The sequence below is a fragment of the Brassica oleracea genome, chromosome C8 (genome assembly GCF_000695525.1).
Source record: "Brassica oleracea var. oleracea cultivar TO1000 chromosome C8, BOL, whole genome shotgun sequence".
Taxonomy (NCBI): domain Eukaryota; kingdom Viridiplantae; phylum Streptophyta; class Magnoliopsida; order Brassicales; family Brassicaceae; genus Brassica; species Brassica oleracea.
The window spans coordinates 19,687,138-19,704,737 of record NC_027755.1 but is presented as its reverse complement, the minus strand read 5'-3'; the positions used below and the strand labels follow the sequence as shown (position 1 = coordinate 19,704,737).

The window sequence follows — 17,600 nt, the reverse complement described above, 5'->3', positions numbered from 1 at the left end:
ACGTGGTCTTTACGACGAATCGCCCTACTTCGTCTTTACGACGAAATATATTCCTCGCTAAGTTACGACGAATTAGCGAGGAAATATGTGTTACGACAGACGTGTAACGAGCAAACGCGTTTCCTCGCTAATTCGTCGTAAAGCCTCTTTTACGACGAAATAACGAGGAAAACCGCCCTCGTTAAGATTATGTTTTCTTGTAGTGAGTTTTCGGTAAGCAGGTTTGATATTGCGAAATCTATATATTCAGTTTGAGTTGTGAGTTTTGAATCGTACGTGTTCAATTTTGATGCTGGTTTTAGTGTTTCATCTTGCTAAGGGTAGCATTCCAGCATTCCAACTTCCTCAACGTATATATTTCATCACTAGTAGTTGCGCAGTTATGCTTTTTTGGGGTCGATTAATCCTCTTAATTTCTTAGGTAAAATGGGATTAGATAATATATTATGGATTGATTAAATTTATATTATTTTTGGTCATGACGTGATTGATGAAACCCATCAAAGAGAAAGTGCTTCATCCACTCTATTTAAGTCAAGTATACGAATTCTCTCGAATTAATTTGTCTCTTTTTTTTTTTTTGATCAAATTTTTTTTTTGATCAAAAATTAATTTGTCTCTTTAAATCTTAGTTTATAAGATGGAATTATTCGACCAACTGAACAAATTAAAGCCACCAATAGCCACATGGGACTATTCTTCCATATCCACTTAACTAAGCTTTTAATATAAAAATAAATTCAAAAGCAAACAAAAAATCTCTCGATCTTAGCTTATAAATAGACATCCAAGTGTGAGATCTTTCTATCATCTTAGTACAATTCCTTGATCTTCTTCACAACGAGTATACCTCTCAAATGGATTATCACACCAAGAACATGTTAATTTCTTTGTGTTTTACCACTCTTTTAATATTACTCCCGGTAGTTACATGTACTAGACAACACAGGTCTAATAGCCCGAAACAAAGGAGCTTGTTGGCCAACGAGCAAGATCTCGTGACAAATTTGCCTGGACAGCCTCATGTGAGTTTCAAACATTATGCTGGTTACGTCCCTGTCGACGAATCCAACGGAAGAGCTATGTTTTATTGGTTCTTTGAGGCCATGGACCTTCCCAAGGAGAAACCTCTAGTTCTCTGGCTTAATGGAGGTAATCCAATCTTGTGAATTGTTTATGCATGTATCAAAAACTGTTATATATTCTCATATTTTCAATCTTAATTGATGAACTTTGAAAAGTACACTTATAACACGATCCGGCATAATTTTATGAATTACATAATTTACCGTTTTATTGATTTATGTTTGGCCATTCTGCCATTTTTCCACTCCAACGTCAAAAATAAATATTTTAAATTGTTATTGAACTAGATTTCTTTGTAAGCATTATTTGCATGCTTAAGTCACTTTCTACGATTTTGTTATGCCATTTAATCATAGCTCTTATGATTAAATAACCTAGTGTTATAATTTCTTACATTTTTTATTGTCTCACGAGAGAACACAATATTTAGAATTTGATCAGTTGTATACTGTGTATATAGGTCCAGGTTGTTCTTCTGTGGGATATGGGGCAACACAAGAAATCGGTCCTTTTCTCGTCGACACCAAAGAAAACGGACTTACTTTTAATCCATACGCATGGAATAAAGGTAAATACCTTTTGTTTTTTTTTTTGTATAATTTTCTTATCTATACGTAGATGAAAATGAATAAAATAATGAAAAAGGTAAATTTTGCTGATGCAGAGGCAAACATGCTGTTTTTAGAATCTCCCGTCGGTGTTGGCTTTTCGTATTCAAACACAACTAGCGATTATCAAAAACTTGACGATGACTTTACAGGCAGGTCCCAATAATATTATAATAACTATATATAAGTATATAACCTATAGTTTCTATCCTTATAAGAACAATACATATAATATATGCTTCATTCTCTCTTCTTTTATTCTACGATCAGCAAGAGACGCATTCACTTTTCTTTGCAACTGGTTCGAGAAGTTCCCAGAACACAAAGGGAATACGTTCTACATCGCAGGCGAAAGCTACGCAGGTTAACTAAAACAAACCATCTTAATTTTCGTGCTAATATCTTTAAATCTAATTTCTTTTAATATTTTTGGTGAACGTAATATTTGTAGGAAAATACGTACCGGAGCTAGCAGAGGTCGTATACGATAACAATAAGAAGAACAGTAGTTCATCACTTCACATCAACCTTAAGGGTATTTTGGTACGTTTAAATATCTTAATGATACTAGCTAGTGTTTCTTGACCCTTAAAAAGATTGCTAGTGTTTAAAACCAAAAATGTATAATACGATAAATTTTGCATGGTGATGTTAGTTTACGTCATATACGTTATAACAGTAGTATATTCTAAGACCTACATCTAATCCGTTCTTTTTTTCTGCGGTGTAGCTAGGGAATCCTGAGACATCAGATGCAGAGGATTGGAGAGGTTGGGTGGATTACGCATGGAGCCACGCGGTTATATCGGATGAGACGCATAGGATCATAACCAGGACTTGCAATTTCAGCAGCGACAATACTTGGAGCGACGACGAGTGCTCTGAAGCCGTAGCAGAAGTTCAAAAACAGTACGACGAGATCGATATCTACAGCCTCTATACATCGGTTTGTATAGGAGATCCTGCACGGTCCTATTACTTAGATTCAGCACAATTCAAATCAAATTCTCACATCAGCTCCAAGAGGGTAAGTTTATATATAATATATAATACATCTAACTATTTGATGATCGTTAAGAATATTATAAAAAGGCTATATTATAAGTGTCTTTCAAAAAGTTTTTTTTAACCAAACAAAAAATTGTTTGCATGCCTTAGGTTCCGCCAAGGCGCTTGGGTGGATATGACCCATGCTTGGACGATTACGCGAGAACATTTTACAATAGAGCAGATGTTCAGAAGTCTCTTCATGCGAGTGATGGAGTTAATCTTAAGAACTGGAAGATTTGCAAGTACTCTGCACATTCTTCATGTGTTATATTGGTTTTTGTAATAATAATATGTGATGGAACTTGTCTAAATATTGTCTAATATTCTGAGATTGCAGCATGGAGATCTTCCATAATTGGACTTATTTAAAGCCCTCGGTTTTGCCTATATACGAGAAACTCATCGCCGGGGGATTAAGAATTTGGGTTTACAGGTAAAATGATTCCATGAGCACTAATTAAATAATTGTTATTTAGTGGTCATCGTCCTATTCGTCATGATTTTTAAAAATGACCCATTATTTCTTTAGTTAGAGCATCTTTATCCGGGTATACTAGAGGGTTTCTTAGTCTGTGGATCCCGCGTAGGACCCACTTTTTTTTAAGAAATCGGTTACAAAAACTACTAAATAGTAGTCGGTTCTTAAGGGTTTCTTACACTGTTCGCGGGCCCCACTAACACGTGGCGGCTCAGGATTGATTCATTTTTTTTAAATTCGAAAAAAAAAAAAAAAAATTAAGAAACCCCATTTGGGGTTTCAGGGATAATGATGCTCTTAGGTCACATCATTACTTTGAGTTTATAATTAGAATCTCAAGGTCAAAGAAACAAAGTACACCCATGATTAATTTCACCTTGAAAACTATTTTTTTTATAACAAAATGTAGTTGACTTCAACACAATTAAAACTTGAGAAAAAGTAATATGATCAGTGAAAGTAAAAAATTAGAGTATTAACTTCGGTTGCTTGTTACAAAAGTAACCGATATATACATAGTTTTTAATTTTGCTTTGCTGCTTGGTTATATATGTAAGAAAGTTTAGTTATTATCCAATGCACATATAAAGAGTATTCCACTAAACCGTTGGTTTGATTCTGTGATGGCTCAGTGGTGACACAGACGGAAGAGTTCCAGTACTTGCGACTAGGTACAGCTTAAGCGCACTAGAATTACCCATCAAGACAGCTTGGAGGCCATGGTACCATGAAAAACAGGTAAGTGGGTGGCTTCAGGAATACGAAGGTTTAACGTTTGCCACGTTCAGAGGAGCTGGACATGCGGTGCCTTCCTTCAAACCAAGCAGCTCTCTCGCCTTTTTCTCGGCCTTTCTCACCGGAATTCCTCCGCCACCGTCTCGTTAAAGATTTACTAAATCTAATGAGTCTAAGTTTTCAGAAAGTTTGAAAGGTTTTGGGTTTTGTTACGTTGACTTGTCAGACACGGTATAAGGGAAAGAGAGAAATTGTATACTTTATGTGATGATCATAATGATCAAAGAAAAAAAAAGCACTTTAAGATTGTGTAATCACAAAAATAACTGTTTGGGATACAACCAGATTAAGATTGTAATGATAAAGGGAAGACCTTCAACACTTTATTATGTTCAAATGAAATAAATAAATAATTATAATAGAATTATTGAAATATCATTTTATTGAAATGAAGCCGTAGCACTCCTAACACTTTTCTTCACAGAAAAAAAAAGTAATTAGATCACCGAATATTTTAAAACAGCTAATGTTCGAAAAAGACTTTACAGTTTATACTGTCACGGCTGCAAAATGTCTATTGCCTGGAATACTCCATCAATAAAGAAGACAGCATATGAATATGCGATTCGTTTTTCACAAGAACATGCGGTCGTAAGAAAAAGAGTAACTTTTATGCGGTTTTGGCCATCACAAAGGCACTACCAAGTTTAACACGAGAAATTCTTGGGTTCACCCACTAGGATGAACCTCTAGATTCACCAACCAATAGTGTTTGAGTATTAGATATTTGATATCTTTTTAAAAAGGAAATAAAATTAAATATCCAAATTAGATTATATTTTTAAAATAAAATAATAAAAATACATAAAAATAGTTACAAAAAATAAATAAATTAATATTGTTAAATCTTCAGCAAAATACTAAACCCTATACCCTAAATACTAAACCCTAAACCCTAAATTATAAACCTTAAATCTTGGATAAACTCTAAACCGTTAGAAAATCTTAAACCCTAAATCATACATTAAAAACTAAATCTTAATAACACTAAACCCTAAACCCTAATCACTAAACCCTAAACCCTTGGATAAACCCTGAATCCTTGGATAAATCATAAACTCTAGGATTTAAATCATAAATATTTTATGATTTAAATCCTAGAGTTTATGATTTATCCAAGGATTCAGGGTTTATCCAAGGGTTTAGGGTTTAGTGATTAGGATTTAGGGTTTAGTGTTAGTAAAATTTAGTTTTTAATATTTTGCTAACGGTTTAACAATATTTGTTTTTTTTATAACTATTTTTATGTATTTTTATTGTTTTATTTTAAAAATATAGTCTTATTTGGAAATTCAATTTTGTTTCTTTTTTTAAAAGATATCAAATATCAATTACTCAAACACTATTGGTTGGTGAATCTAGAGGTTCAGCCTAGGGGGTGAACCCAAAAATTTCTCGTTTAACACAGTTTGGAATTTCTATTATTACTTCTAAAACATTTCAACTTAAATTTAGTTTTTTTTAACAGCTTTTAATCTGAAAATGTTATCTTATATTTTGTGCAACACCACTTTTTAAATCATTTTAGAAACCGTAAGTTTTTGCTACTTATCAAACGATAACTGGCACCGTTGGTCAAAATCAAAGCCATAGGCATATATACATAGATGATACATGAAACGAATCATATAACCATGAAAACACTAAGTCAAGTAAAGATAAGTTATTTAGCAAAAAAATAAAAATAAAATAAAGATAATCAACTTTCAATGGTTCCAGAAGTTTTAATTAAATTAAATGTAGATATGATTTCAATCCTTGGATATATATTAAAATGAAAAAAGAAAGAAACAGAAATGTCCTAACAAAAGTTTCTTTTAGCAAAAAAAAAAAAAAAAAGAAGTCCTAATAAAAGCGGGAATCCAACCAACTCGCCTCTTCGTGTCTGTATGGTAATCTAATCCCTACGTACGACAAGTTGTCCTAATCTCTCTCTTCCCCGATCATCATCTTCTTCTTCCCTCACGATGGCGACTCCAAGATCACCGGCGACAGATTTCTTCGGAATATCAAAAACAGCATGCAAAGCATACAAGTCCCTCGTCACCAAATTGCATCCCCTCTCTTCTCATCGCAAATCCGACTCCAACGCCGATTCCGTACGTTCTTTCTTCTTATCATCCCCTCTCACACCATAAGCCACGTTCTTTATCTTATCATCGTTTCATTAAATTGTTCGTAACGTTTTCAGGCAATCCATCTGGAGGAGAAATTCGCGGAGGATGATGACCTGACCGCTGCTAGAAAAGGTCTACGGTTACAGAGCATGGACGATAGCTCCGTCTTCAAACGCCGTTCTTCTTCTCTGCGATCAAACTCCAGTAGCCGTCGCAGCCACACGCCGCAAGCTCGTCCCACGTACCTCTCATCCTCCTCCTCCTCCTCTTCAAACCGCCGGTCTTTTTTCTCCAGAAGCACCAGCCGCGGTCACAAATCGCGCCCCGTCTCGAACGACGCGAGCCCCATGACGTCGTCACCGAGCCCGACAGGGAAAGATCAAACGTTAGCTGATTTGTTCGGCGACGTGGAAGGACTCACGTCTCCTCCTCCTCGTATGATTACGAAGAGCCGTAGCAAGAGAGATAAAGAGAACAGCGGCTCGTCGGCCACGTCTGTGGCGTTTAGGAAGAGCAAGAGCACGAGGGATACGGTTGGATCGATGGGGAGGAGCTCCACGCCTATTGTTTTCTCGCAGTCGACGCCGCCGAAAAAGCCGCCGGCTGTGGAGAAAATGCTCGAGTGTACGTTGGAAGAACTCTGCCATGGGGGAGTCAAGAACATCAAGATCACTAGAGACATCATCACCGATGAAGGGTTTGTCTCTCTCTTCTTGATCTCTTTTTTTTTTTTTTTAAGTTTGAATTTGAATTTAGGGCTAGGTTTGGTTTAACCTAACGTGTTCAGGAATTAAACTCGAAGAAAACAAAAAAAACTTAGCAAAATGCTACTGAGAGAATATCCATTTTAATTTTTTTATTAATTATAGGAATTAATAAATTATAATTTTATTATTTGTATTTATACTTTTAAAACACTTAATCTTCTAGACTTCAAGTCCAAGGAATATAACATTTTACTGATGCACCGATGTTTAAATCATTTGTAAGTTGGAATTTGAATTTAGGCTTTAGGTTAAAGTGTCCGCGAATTAACTCGAAGAAAGCTAAAGAAAATAGCAAAATTTGATTGAGTAAAATATCCGTTTTAAAATTTGCTTATTGATTGTATAAATAATAAATTATATAATCTTACGATTCGTGTTTATACATTTTAGTATTTTACTAGTGCACCGAGATTGAAGTCACTATGCTTAAAAGTGTTTGGTCCCTTGTTTTACTCAAAGGAATGCTTCATTATGTTCTGTTATGAAACAGATTGATTATGAAACAAGAAGAGACGTTAAGAGTGAACATCAAACCAGGATGGAAGAAAGGGACCAAGATCACATTCGAAGGAGTAGGGAACGAGAAACCTGGCTACCTCCCGGAAGACATCACATTTGTGGTTGAAGAAAAGAGACACTCTCTGTTCAAAAGCCGTGGAGATGACTTAGAGATTGCGGTAGAGATACCTCTCCTAAAGGCTTTAACGGGGTGTAATCTCTCTGTGCCGTTATTGAGTGGTGAGTCAATGTCAATATCTGTAGGAGAAGTGATCTTTCATGGATTCGAGAAGGCGATCAAAGGTCAAGGTTTGCCGAATGGTAAAGAAGATGGTAAACGTGGAGATTTGATAATAACGTTTTTAGTGAGTTTCCCTAAAGAGTTGAGCGAGGAACATAGATCAATGGCCTATGAGGTTTTGAAAGATTGTTCCTGGGCGTAATGGTTGGTTACTATATATGGGGCCCATTCCATTCACTTCATGTCTTTATGTGTATTCTTGTTTGTATATAAGATTCACAAGTTGAGGCTTTAAAGTTGTGACTTGTTGACACTAGGCTGTTTTTATATGAATCTTGCTGTGGATGATACCAATTGTTCTTTTAGTTTATTTCAACCTTGTGAATCCAGCCATATCTACAGCTATGAATAAGGGTTATTTATATACAACGATATGCAATAAAATATTCAACGACCGCATAGCGCAGTGGATTAGCGCGTCTGACTTCGGATCAGAAGGTCGTGGGTTCGACTCCCACTGTGGTCGCAATTTTATTAATTTTTGAGATATTTCCTTTTTGAGCTTTCTAGGAAATTTGAAGCTATATAACTGATTTTTTTGGGGGGAAATTGGCAATATAGAACAACTAAACTAAAGTACTGTACTCTTAGAATAAAATCAACTTTTGTCACTTTTTGACATTTACTATCCTTTTTTATATAAAAATTCATATTATTTTTTTTAGAATGCAAAAAAATCTGGAAAATAGTATATTTGATGTAGATAAGCAACTGCATATAAGAAAAATATATTTGGATTCAAAAAATGTTTGAATAGTAATTTCAAAAATGGAGTAAAAGTGTTAGAAAATCAGATCTACCATGTACGGAGGTTTAGAATATATAATGTTTAGAATATATAATCTAACAAAAACATTGTGATCTATCAACCGTAGAATGCGCAATACACCGAAAACATTAACAACTATTAGGGAAGAATATAAAATCCTCATTCTCTCTATGTTCTACATAACTGGTAGATTTGATGCGCTACAAAAATTAATTAATCTACTAAAGTAGGAAATGCATTATTCGAATTGTCTTTTTGTCTACTTTGATGGTATACAATATTCTACCAGACCTTCTAATTTCTAAACAAATAGAATGCAAATTCTACCTAATAATAGCGAAAAACAGTAACTCAAACGAACACTAATCCCTTCTCTATTGAGCTTTTTGAAAGATAAAACAAAATCAGGTAAAGATTCTTGAAACATGGACAAGGTTGATAAGCTCTGTTTGTAGCTTTGTATCTCAATATATTTAGTAGGGCAAATCTCCAAAATAACATCTTTCTAAGTTTTTTTTTTTTTTTTTTTTTTTAACTTCAATTTATATTAATGAATCGAGTTTACAAAGTCTTTATGTAAAGCAATTGTTATAAAATGAGGAATGTAAAAATAGTAAGTATACATTGCATCGTTGGGTATATTAGCTTTTGCCAATTTATCAGCCAATTTAACACCTTTCTAAGTTTATATCACAAAAATAGCACTCAAAAACCAAAATAGCATTATATCTTTTGAAAATTTTAATTTTTTTATTTTTCAAAATTTGAAATCTTATCCCTAAACCCTAAACTCTAAACCCTAAACCCTAAACTCTAAACTCTAAACCCTAAACCCTTAATTCTAAACTCCACCCTTTAACTCTAAACCCTAAATTTGTAACTTTTGATAAAACATTAAGTGCTATTTTTGTGACTTTTGACCTTGAGTGCTAATTTGGAAACAAAAACTTGATTTAATGCTATTTTTGTCTTTTTCTCTATTTAGTATTCACTACTAAAACAGTAGTGTTTCTTTATCTCATATCTATAAAAAGGACAATGTATTCATTAGGTACTTATAAATAGAACAAAGATGTTCTTGTGCCAGAAACTCCACATAACCTTTTATTTGCAATTAAAGAACGGTCACATAAGTTTCAGCATCTTCAGCCTTGCTTCATGCTCCGCATCCAGCTTCGGGGGAGTGTAACACCCGTGAAGATCCTCCACAATGTACTCCTTCGTGAGCTCTCTCTTAGTGAGGATATGGTAATGCCTCTGCCATATCCTCTGAATAGCCATAGTCGCCGCAAGAAAGCCATACGCTAAACCAAGAATGGCGAAGACGACAACAAATACAATAACAAGAGCGAAACAAGCTTCCATCGATGCAGGGAAACAGTCCAAGATCCCCCATCCGTAACAGCAGTTCTGACACCCGTCCATCCTCGGGTCATTACCGTTGAGAGAAGAGCAGTGTAGAATGAGTCCGAGAAAGCCAATCAGTACAAAGAAGGTTACAACACCTAAAGATTCATGATACACCAAATGATTAAAAGCATGTCTAGCTGTATTTAGTTATGAAAGGAGATGAAAAGTTTGGGATTACCGATGCAGTAGTAGAACGGGATGGGATGTTTTGACAGAATACGATCCCAATCATCGTTGAAAGAGTTGCGAAACTCTCCGTCTTTATCCATTACGTATGCAAATCCAGCCATCACGGCAATAACCTGTAATGTCAACACGTTTCAGTGTGTCTAAGATTCTTACTGATGGACAACAGGCTTTAACAAATCAAAAACAAAACACATTGAGAAGAATGAACAATCTGATTGTCATCAAGTTCTATTGTCACATATCAAGATTCGAATCTAGATTCACTTTATTACCAGGATAACAAGAGACAAATGATCATCAAGATCTCTCAGCACATACTTTCTCAACCTCGAGCAGTTATAATAAGAGCCATGGAGGAAACCAAAACCAATCACAATGAGAAGAATGAACAATCTGATTGTGATCAAGTTCCATTGTCGACAGGTCAAGATTCGAACTAGATTCACTTTGTTGTTATGACAAGAGACAAACGATAGTAATAACCTATAATGTCAAAACGTTTCAGGAATTTATCTCTTTGGTAATCTCAGACAAGCTTTATGGAGAACAGGCTTAAAACAATAGCAAGTCAAGAAACCAAAACCAACCAATCACAGGGCGAAGAATGAAAAATCTGATTGTCAAAAAGGTCAAGATTCGAATCTAGATTCACTTCGTCACCCAGACAACAGTTATGACAAGAGACAAAATGATCATCAAGATCTCTTATTACATTCACCCTCGAGAAACTGCAGTTAGAATAAGAACCATGGAGGAAACCCAAAACCAAACACAAAGTTCCACTGTCAAGATTCACTTTTTTTATGACAAACATCTCTTATTACATTACCTTCTCACATCCTCAAGAAAATGCAGTTAATAACAAAAAAAAAAAAAAAAAAAAAAAGCAGAGAGAGAGACTCACAGTCTGCACAGCTACGAACACCAAAAGCACATCCCTAGCGACAAAGAGCCTAAACTTAGCTTTCCTCCGCCACGTGTTATTATCCTCAAAAGGCTCAACACGGAGATGAAACTGAGCTTTGCAGGTAGTGCAATGAGAAAAGGCGAACCCTTCCTTAACCGATCGCCAATGATCGAGGCACGAGCGATGCACGAACTGCTGAGTGCCTTTGCACATACACGGCGATATCAATTCGTCGCCTAGCAAATCGGAATCGCTCTCGAGACAGATACGACAGCAAGGAGCCGAAGCGGAGCCGCCGCTCTCTAGATCATCTTCTTCTTCTTCGGCGTTTATCTCATGATCATGATCGGAGCTTTCCGCCGCGGCGGAGGAAGAAGACGATGGAGAGGCTCCTAGCAAGGGAGCGGAATCGCTTAGCTTTTGTGAATCCGGTGGCTGCAACTGTACTTCGCCTTGCGTCATTTGATCAAACGTTATTGAACCCTAATTTACAGAGAGAGGTGTGAAATTGAAATCAATTGATGAGATCAGAGGGAGAGAAGGATTCTAATTTGGGGGAAATGAATCAAATTAGGGTTTCTCAACTCTGGATTTTGATCGTGCGATGATGTAAAAGAAGATTACAGAAGTGGAAAGAGCCCAAAAAAAAAAAAAAAAAAAAAAAAAAACTGTAAAAGGAAAAAGTCAACAATGCGACCGAGAAGAAAAAAAATATATGGGGTGAGAGAGGCTCGAACTCTCGACCTCAGGATCACTCAGTAGCTATGAGACCTACGCGCTAGCCAACTGCGCCACCACCCCATTTGTTTATTTCTTTGCTTACCAGATTTTGTAACTAGACTGAGGTTCTCACTAACCCATTTGAGCTTGGCTATTTATTAGGTTACAATAATCAAAAATATATACGCCATCAGCAACTTTTCTTATTTTTCATTTTCATAGGAACTTGGAATATGATGTACGAAAGGTTATAAAGAGAGAAACAAAATAGCCAAAATAAAAATTATACTGAAATTTGTGATCAATTGATCTTATTCAAAAGGTTAAGCTAAATTAGCAATGTAACAAATAGAGAAAGATGACTTGTACATCACGCTTCTTCTCATTTTATTATATTCCATCGATGATGCTTAAAGATAAGTTTAGAATTTTAAACAATGGCTTCTTCTTTGTGGGTTTCGATGACGACATCAGAAGTTGGGTAAGCCACACATGTGAGGACATACCCCTCGTTCATCTGGTCATCGTCTAAGAAGCTCTGGTCCGTCTGGTCAACGGAGCCAGAGACGACTTTCCCTGCGCAGCTTGAGCAAGATCCCGCACGGCATGAGTAAGGCAAATCGATACCTGCTTCCTCCGCCGCGTCGAGGACGTAGACATCATCTTCGCACTCCACTTCTTGCTCACCCTCCGGTGTGATGAACTTGACCTTGTAGGTAGCCATGCATGTGACGCGGCCGCCGCGTGCGGTGGAGGATTTGAGGCCGAAGAGGGATTGTGTGTTGGCCAGAGGGAGGGATCTGAGGCTGATTGGTGTCTGTTGGCGGCGGAGGAAGGAGGTGTTCACGATGGCGCTGGAGAGAGCGTTGGAAGCCATGCTTGAAAGAAAGATAGTGACGTCTCTTCTTTTGCTAGTTTGTTAGAGTGCGTGGCTGTGTATAAATGGGGTAAAAGGCGTGAGGTAGAGAGGATTATAAAGAGGTGAGCTTTGGAGACATTTTCTGCCACGTGGCGTACGATATGTGGGTTCTTGTGTTATCTACCTTGGTCCCGTGTGTTTTACATTAGTGCATTTTTTTGTTGGTCAGAGCTTATATGTGGTTGGACTTGAAACAAGTCACCATAAGAATATGGGACTTGGGAGTGGGGATGATTCTAGACTTGTTTGGGTTCTTCTTTTCTTTTTGTTCGAAGGCCCACCAAGTTTTCAGACTGAACCTATGCATGTGGTTGTAGACTTGTTTGGTTCTTCTTTTCTTTTTTGGTGACAGGTCCCACCAAGTTTTCAGAGTGAACCTATGCATGTACTTTTCGTAGTGTTAATATTCAATTCACACGGGCTTCAGCCGCTCCACTGACAACCAATAAAGTCACCCTGTCGAACAAATTAATCTTAACTCCATGCATGATATTCAACATTTCCCGAACACATGACTACTATGAAATCTTTAATCTCTACCGATGCAATTATCTTCTCTACACGACCACACAGTTTCTTGGATGTATACTATCTTATTCTCGGATAGAATAAAAACGTAGCAAGCAATCAATTACAAAAAAACTTGGTTATATCCAATTGCTCCTAAATGACATTCAATGTGATCTAATTGACGTGAACTAAACACAAGTAGTAATAGTATATTACATCCACTAAGTTCTAATCTAAAGAGAACAGGGCACTTACCAAAAAGGGAGACGAGACTATACCAAGAAAAGGGACAAAAGCCCTCATTGGAGAACATATATGCTTCACCTTCGTCCCTCTACTGTGTTTATATAATATATAATCCCCCATAAGAAGGTTCCTTCTGAACTGGATGGGTTTTTCTCCTTTTCGATCATTCGTCTAGTCGCACTTGATGTTTCTGTAGATTCTCCTTACAAACAGATTTGATCCCAAGAATCCAACAGCTCCTGCCAAAATATTCAGAGGAAGATGTTTTTTTAGTCAAACTGGTAAACACCAATCCCTGGTTTTGAAAGAGAGTGGAGGGAGCGAGTTTACCGCAAAGGATTCCAAGGCCAAGACAGAACATCATTGTGTATCCAAAGTAGAAGCTTGTCTGGAAGAATCCAGACATCTTGGTCTTTACGTAGTAGTAATAGATGGAGTATAAGTAGACATAGACAGCCGTTGAAGCAGCTGAGAAAAACGAAGTCCATTGCCAGTGATAATTCTCTGCGTTCAGCAGGAAATAAGTTCCCACAATTGTCACACAGACCGTCACTATCACCAGAATCACAAAAACCAGCAGCATGAATCCATACACATAGTACACCTGTCAATCCCTAAACAAAATATCAGGAATAGTCACTCAAATTTACAACATACTTATGATAAGCCAAGACACATTGAGTCTACTTGAAGAAATTCAGTTGCTCAAACTTCAGATATAGGTCTAATATAACTAGCCTAGATATCTCACTAATAAAGTCTCTTTGGTTTGTTCAATCTGCAATAAAATTAGCAGTCTCATAGCTCTGTTCTTATCAATGCAACTATTTTTTACCTTGTAATTCCAGAAGGATGTGAAGACAAAGTACATCTCGATGAAGATGCTTCCAAATGGTAGCAAACCTCCCATCAGAGAGACAACCGATGGAGTTAAGTACCATTTCTTCTCAGGGATTGGGCGCGGAATGGTCTTTACACGGCATGGATTGTTTGGAGCACCACTCCAGTTTCTTCCAACAACTGTCCCGAGGAGGGCTAAGGGGAAGGAAATGAAGCCCCAAATTACGAACATAACCACCATTGTTCCGAAAGGAATGGCCGCAAGGGATCCATAGAATATGGCAATTGTGTTTAGGAGAAAGCCGATTCCAAAGCACAAAAAGGGGAAGAGAGAAGCCGTGAGAACCATGCACTTGATCCAATGTTTACCTGAACAAAATGCACATTAAATTTAAAAATCAAAGACGAAAATAAAACTGGAGAGATCCGCCAAGAGTAAGTCATACCCCCGCTTCTTGAGTACATTCCACCACTCACATAACCAGACACAAAGGAAGTCAGAGCATAGCAAACTATGAAAGTTGTGACGATGGCTCCTCTCCTGAAATAATCAGAATACGATGTTAGCAAAATCCAACAAACAAGGTGAGGTCTACTGCCAAATATACAAGCATACCAAAAGTACTACAAAGAATAGAGGGGAAACAACAAGACGAAAAGTTGGTGGCAAGTGAGAAGAAGAGTGTAACACATACCCAACATATAGAGTCCCAACGATGGCTATTAATATGACAAGAAGAACAAGCAGCGCCAACTGGGCACCTGTGCCAACAACAGCTGAGAGAAGAACTAGACTCCATGGTGGTCTGAATACATCTCCATGCACAAGTTTCCAACCAGATTCTTCATTTACATCCCGTTCCTGTGCGCATCAATTAATGTCACGAATGGTTTTACAGCCTCAACAGTAAAGAAATAACCAAGAGAAGAGAGTAGTAATAGCGAAAACAATTGTGCAGTTATGACACATAAAAGTTTGAGGAAACATCACCAAGCTCTCGAGATCATCATCTTCACGAGCATACTTCGCATAATCATTTCTGAGGGTCCTCATCAATATCATTGAGACCAAACCGGTGAGAAAAATAACCATCATGAACGAGTTAAAGATGGAGAACCAATGGATCTGCGAACGAAATAAATTCTTATAAGGCTTATAAAGCTTGAACAAATATCTTGAAGAGATGAATTGTAGATATAAATTGTTAGACAAGCAGGAAAGCAAACATTTAATATGACATATCATTTGAAACTGTGAACCAACCATAATCAAAGACAAAGCAAAAGGGTGTGTATAACAAGCTAAAAGTTACGTGGTGCTCAAAGAACGGATAATCCAGGTATACATCAAAACGTCGGGCAAATGTGACATCTGTTGGAATCCATTGCACAGAATACGTCAGATCCACTGTCCTCCCTGCTTCCAGTGGCGTTGGGTTGTCTTGTGTGAGATTAACATGAATGATCTATAAAAATAATTAAACAAGATCACGGCCTGTAGTCACATGATATCCATATTATTGCTTAAAGGCATAGCGACAACCGACCTGGTCTTTGTTGTATTTGACAATAATGTTCTTATGTGTGTAGAGTACTTGTTTGCCGTTTTCACTATTTTTGTCAGGATGCAGCTCACCCACGAAGCCTACAATGGCGATGAGACAGTATCAACACTCTCAGAAACTAAAACAGAAAATGATTTAACCCTGGATATTACAAGTAAATATACAAAAGGTCATACCCCACAAAGGCAGGTCATCTGAAGTTAGAACCACCCGATGAAAGTCCACGCAAATCAGATGCCACAAAAAAAAAAGGGTTGTGAGAAATAAGGTTAACGATTCAAAGAAGTCACCATTCCAGGTATATTACTATGAGAAATAGTATAAGTAAATTGTATGTCCTCCAACTTCTAACGATGTATATGGTACTGGTAAGGCAGTGAAGATAATAGGGATCTTTTAGATTTGCATGAATAAAGAAAGCAATTCCAAACTTTATATAAACAGAAAACCGCAACATCTTTTCTCTGAAGAAAATAAATCTTTGTTGTTTTTGTGCTGCTGCTACATCAGCAATATGAGCAAAAAAAACTGTGAAACATACCCATAAAGAACTCAAACCAGTAGCTAGATTCGATGGCGTCTTTGAAGTGATTCACCTTAGCTTCATCCAGTTCAAGGTGACAGATAACATTTCTGTCAACATTTTCTGAAAACAGAAAAAGGTATTGCAATTAGAGCACAGGTGAGATAAAAGATCGTAAAGCATCAGAGTTAAGACATACTCAGGAACTTTATCGGTATCTCGCTGTCAATAAGCTCATTTCCACCGAGAACTTCACCAAGACCACCCCATTTGTGAACATCATTTTGAGAGGGGCGGCAGAACGGGAGGCTGTAGTAGTTGTATGTTTCTTGTGGGTTGTTATATGGGCCGACTTTGTTCACCCACAGGGTAACTTTCTCATCCGCTTGATACTGGCAAAAAAAAAAATGAATATAAAATTGAAAAGAAATGTATAATATAAATGGATCATCCCAGTATAATATAGAGAGAACAAGACAAAAATAGCACTAAATCAAGTTTTTGTTCTCAAACTAGCATTTAAGGTCAAAAGTCACAAAAATAGCACTTAATGTTTTATCAAAAGTCACAAACTTAGGGTTTAGAGTTAAAGGGTGGGGTTTAGGATTTAGGGTTTAGGGTTTAGAGTTTAGGGTTTAGAGTTTAGGGTTTAGGGTTGAGAAATGAGGTTTTGGGATAAGATTTCAAATTTTGAAAAATAAAAAAATTAAAATTTTCAAATGAGAAACCTAGAAAGATCTTTTGGTCATTTTAGTTTTTGAGTGCTATTTTTGTGATATAAATTTAGAAATGTGCTATTTTGGAGATTTGCCCAAATATAAAAGCATTCCACTAGCAATAACGCATGAATAATATAACCAACTGAAGAAAGTTCAATCACACGAGATCAACATGCACAGTACTGATTCGAGCTGTATATTAAAAGGGAATGAAAAGCACCAGAGATTTGATCGACTCTTAACCTTGTGATCTGAATCGGAGGCGAGAGCAGTTGCGAGAAGAGAAACGAGAAGAAGGAGTACGGCGGAGGAAGACGGCATTGCGAAATCCGGCGGATGATCGGATCTGAGGAAGAAGGAAGGAGACGGTGGTTGAAATGCGTTAAGACTCGATGATCTGATTCAAATCGGTGTACACTGCATCGTGGCAGTACAGTGTCAGCTCTCTCGTTTCTCGGAGAGAGCAACGAAGATGAAGAGAGCACAGCACAGTACTGCTGTTTGTTCGGCAGAGATCATCTCACTCATCAGTGTATCGCCTTGGAGATATTGGGCCTCTAGGCCTGAAATTACGTATTAGTAT

General features: G+C 37.0%; 5 protein-coding genes and 2 non-coding genes across 9 annotated transcripts; 3 read left to right on the top strand and 4 right to left on the bottom strand.

Annotated features, from left to right (window-relative positions):
* The first annotated feature begins 800 nt into the window (after positions 1-800).
* On the top strand, positions 801-4,337 carry LOC106309872 (serine carboxypeptidase-like 31). Its single transcript, XM_013747013.1, has 9 exons — positions 801-1,152; positions 1,547-1,654; positions 1,751-1,846; positions 1,965-2,057; positions 2,146-2,237; positions 2,425-2,721; positions 2,853-2,986; positions 3,082-3,177; positions 3,855-4,337. Exons 1-9 carry the CDS (start codon positions 858-860, stop codon positions 4,105-4,107), a joined length of 1,464 nt encoding a protein of 487 aa, XP_013602467.1. The 5' UTR covers positions 801-857; the 3' UTR covers positions 4,108-4,337.
* Positions 4,338-5,953: 1,616 nt separating this feature from the next.
* LOC106311406 (dnaJ homolog subfamily B member 4) lies at positions 5,954-7,842 on the top strand. The gene is made up of 3 exons (XM_013748591.1): positions 5,954-6,116; positions 6,209-6,831; positions 7,392-7,842. Exons 1-3 carry the CDS (start codon positions 5,985-5,987, stop codon positions 7,840-7,842), a joined length of 1,206 nt encoding a protein of 401 aa, XP_013604045.1. The 5' UTR covers positions 5,954-5,984.
* A 250-nt stretch (positions 7,843-8,092) lies between these two features.
* On the top strand, positions 8,093-8,166 carry TRNAR-UCG. The gene has a single exon. It is a non-coding gene; the product is annotated as a tRNA-Arg (tRNA).
* A 1,270-nt stretch (positions 8,167-9,436) lies between these two features.
* Positions 9,437-11,616, bottom strand: LOC106308143. Its single transcript, XM_013745273.1, has 3 exons — positions 10,973-11,616; positions 10,058-10,181; positions 9,437-9,974 (listed from the first exon to the last, which is right to left on the bottom strand). Exons 1-3 carry the CDS (start codon positions 11,435-11,437, stop codon positions 9,595-9,597), a joined length of 969 nt encoding a protein of 322 aa, XP_013600727.1. The 5' UTR covers positions 11,438-11,616; the 3' UTR covers positions 9,437-9,594.
* A 75-nt stretch (positions 11,617-11,691) lies between these two features.
* TRNAM-CAU lies at positions 11,692-11,776 on the bottom strand. The gene is given in 2 exon segments: positions 11,692-11,727; positions 11,739-11,776. It is a non-coding gene; the product is annotated as a tRNA-Met (tRNA).
* Positions 11,777-11,963: 187 nt separating this feature from the next.
* LOC106312449 (ferredoxin-1, chloroplastic) lies at positions 11,964-12,654 on the bottom strand. Its single transcript, XM_013749977.1, has one exon. The coding sequence runs from the start codon at positions 12,570-12,572 to the stop codon at positions 12,126-12,128; it is 447 nt and encodes a 148-aa protein (XP_013605431.1). The 5' UTR covers positions 12,573-12,654; the 3' UTR covers positions 11,964-12,125.
* A 569-nt stretch (positions 12,655-13,223) lies between these two features.
* LOC106312448 (transmembrane 9 superfamily member 1-like) lies at positions 13,224-17,536 on the bottom strand. 3 transcript variants are annotated; one of them, XM_013749975.1, is made up of 12 exons: positions 17,261-17,536; positions 16,498-16,690; positions 16,317-16,421; positions 15,952-15,969; positions 15,758-15,855; positions 15,557-15,676; positions 15,202-15,336; positions 14,906-15,072; positions 14,657-14,751; positions 14,206-14,579; positions 13,701-13,984; positions 13,224-13,609 (listed from the first exon to the last, which is right to left on the bottom strand). In XM_013749975.1, exons 1-12 carry the CDS (start codon positions 17,336-17,338, stop codon positions 13,534-13,536), a joined length of 1,743 nt encoding a protein of 580 aa, XP_013605429.1. In that variant the 5' UTR covers positions 17,339-17,536; the 3' UTR covers positions 13,224-13,533. The 3 variants fall into 3 exon arrangements, with proteins under 3 accessions (XP_013605429.1, XP_013605427.1, XP_013605428.1); XM_013749973.1 differs by having other exon boundaries at positions 15,524-15,676; positions 17,261-17,535; XM_013749974.1 differs by having other exon boundaries at positions 13,518-13,609; positions 13,701-13,974; positions 15,524-15,676; positions 17,261-17,533.
* Positions 17,537-17,600: the final 64 nt, after the last annotated feature.

Excerpts from the sequence above, each read along its gene's own strand:
- LOC106312449 (XM_013749977.1), bottom strand. The coding sequence starts at position 12,572 with ATGGCTTCCAACGCTCTCTCCAGCGCCATCGTGAACACCTCCTTCCTC.
- LOC106309872 (XM_013747013.1), top strand. The coding sequence starts at position 858 with ATGGATTATCACACCAAGAACATGTTAATTTCTTTGTGTTTTACCACT. Across the intron at positions 1,655-1,750 it reads TCCATACGCATGGAATAAAG|AGGCAAACATGCTGTTTTTA; the intron begins GTAAATACCTTT and ends TTGCTGATGCAG. Across the intron at positions 2,238-2,424 it reads TCAACCTTAAGGGTATTTTG|CTAGGGAATCCTGAGACATC; the intron begins GTACGTTTAAAT and ends TCTGCGGTGTAG.
- LOC106312448 (XM_013749973.1), bottom strand. The coding sequence starts at position 17,338 with ATGCCGTCTTCCTCCGCCGTACTCCTTCTTCTCGTTTCTCTTCTCGCA. Across the intron at positions 16,691-17,260 it reads CCTCCGATTCAGATCACAAG|TATCAAGCGGATGAGAAAGT; the intron begins GTTAAGAGTCGA and ends TTTTTTTGCCAG. Across the intron at positions 15,677-15,757 it reads TCAAATACAACAAAGACCAG|ATCATTCATGTTAATCTCAC; the intron begins GTCGGTTGTCGC and ends TTATTTTTATAG.
- LOC106311406 (XM_013748591.1), top strand. The coding sequence starts at position 5,985 with ATGGCGACTCCAAGATCACCGGCGACAGATTTCTTCGGAATATCAAAA. Across the intron at positions 6,117-6,208 it reads CCGACTCCAACGCCGATTCC|GCAATCCATCTGGAGGAGAA; the intron begins GTACGTTCTTTC and ends TAACGTTTTCAG. Across the intron at positions 6,832-7,391 it reads GACATCATCACCGATGAAGG|ATTGATTATGAAACAAGAAG; the intron begins GTTTGTCTCTCT and ends GTTATGAAACAG.
- LOC106308143 (XM_013745273.1), bottom strand. The coding sequence starts at position 11,437 with ATGACGCAAGGCGAAGTACAGTTGCAGCCACCGGATTCACAAAAGCTA. Across the intron at positions 10,182-10,972 it reads TGTTCGTAGCTGTGCAGACT|GTTATTGCCGTGATGGCTGG; the intron begins GTGAGTCTCTCT and ends TTGACATTACAG. Across the intron at positions 9,975-10,057 it reads CCCGTTCTACTACTGCATCG|GTGTTGTAACCTTCTTTGTA; the intron begins GTAATCCCAAAC and ends ATGAATCTTTAG.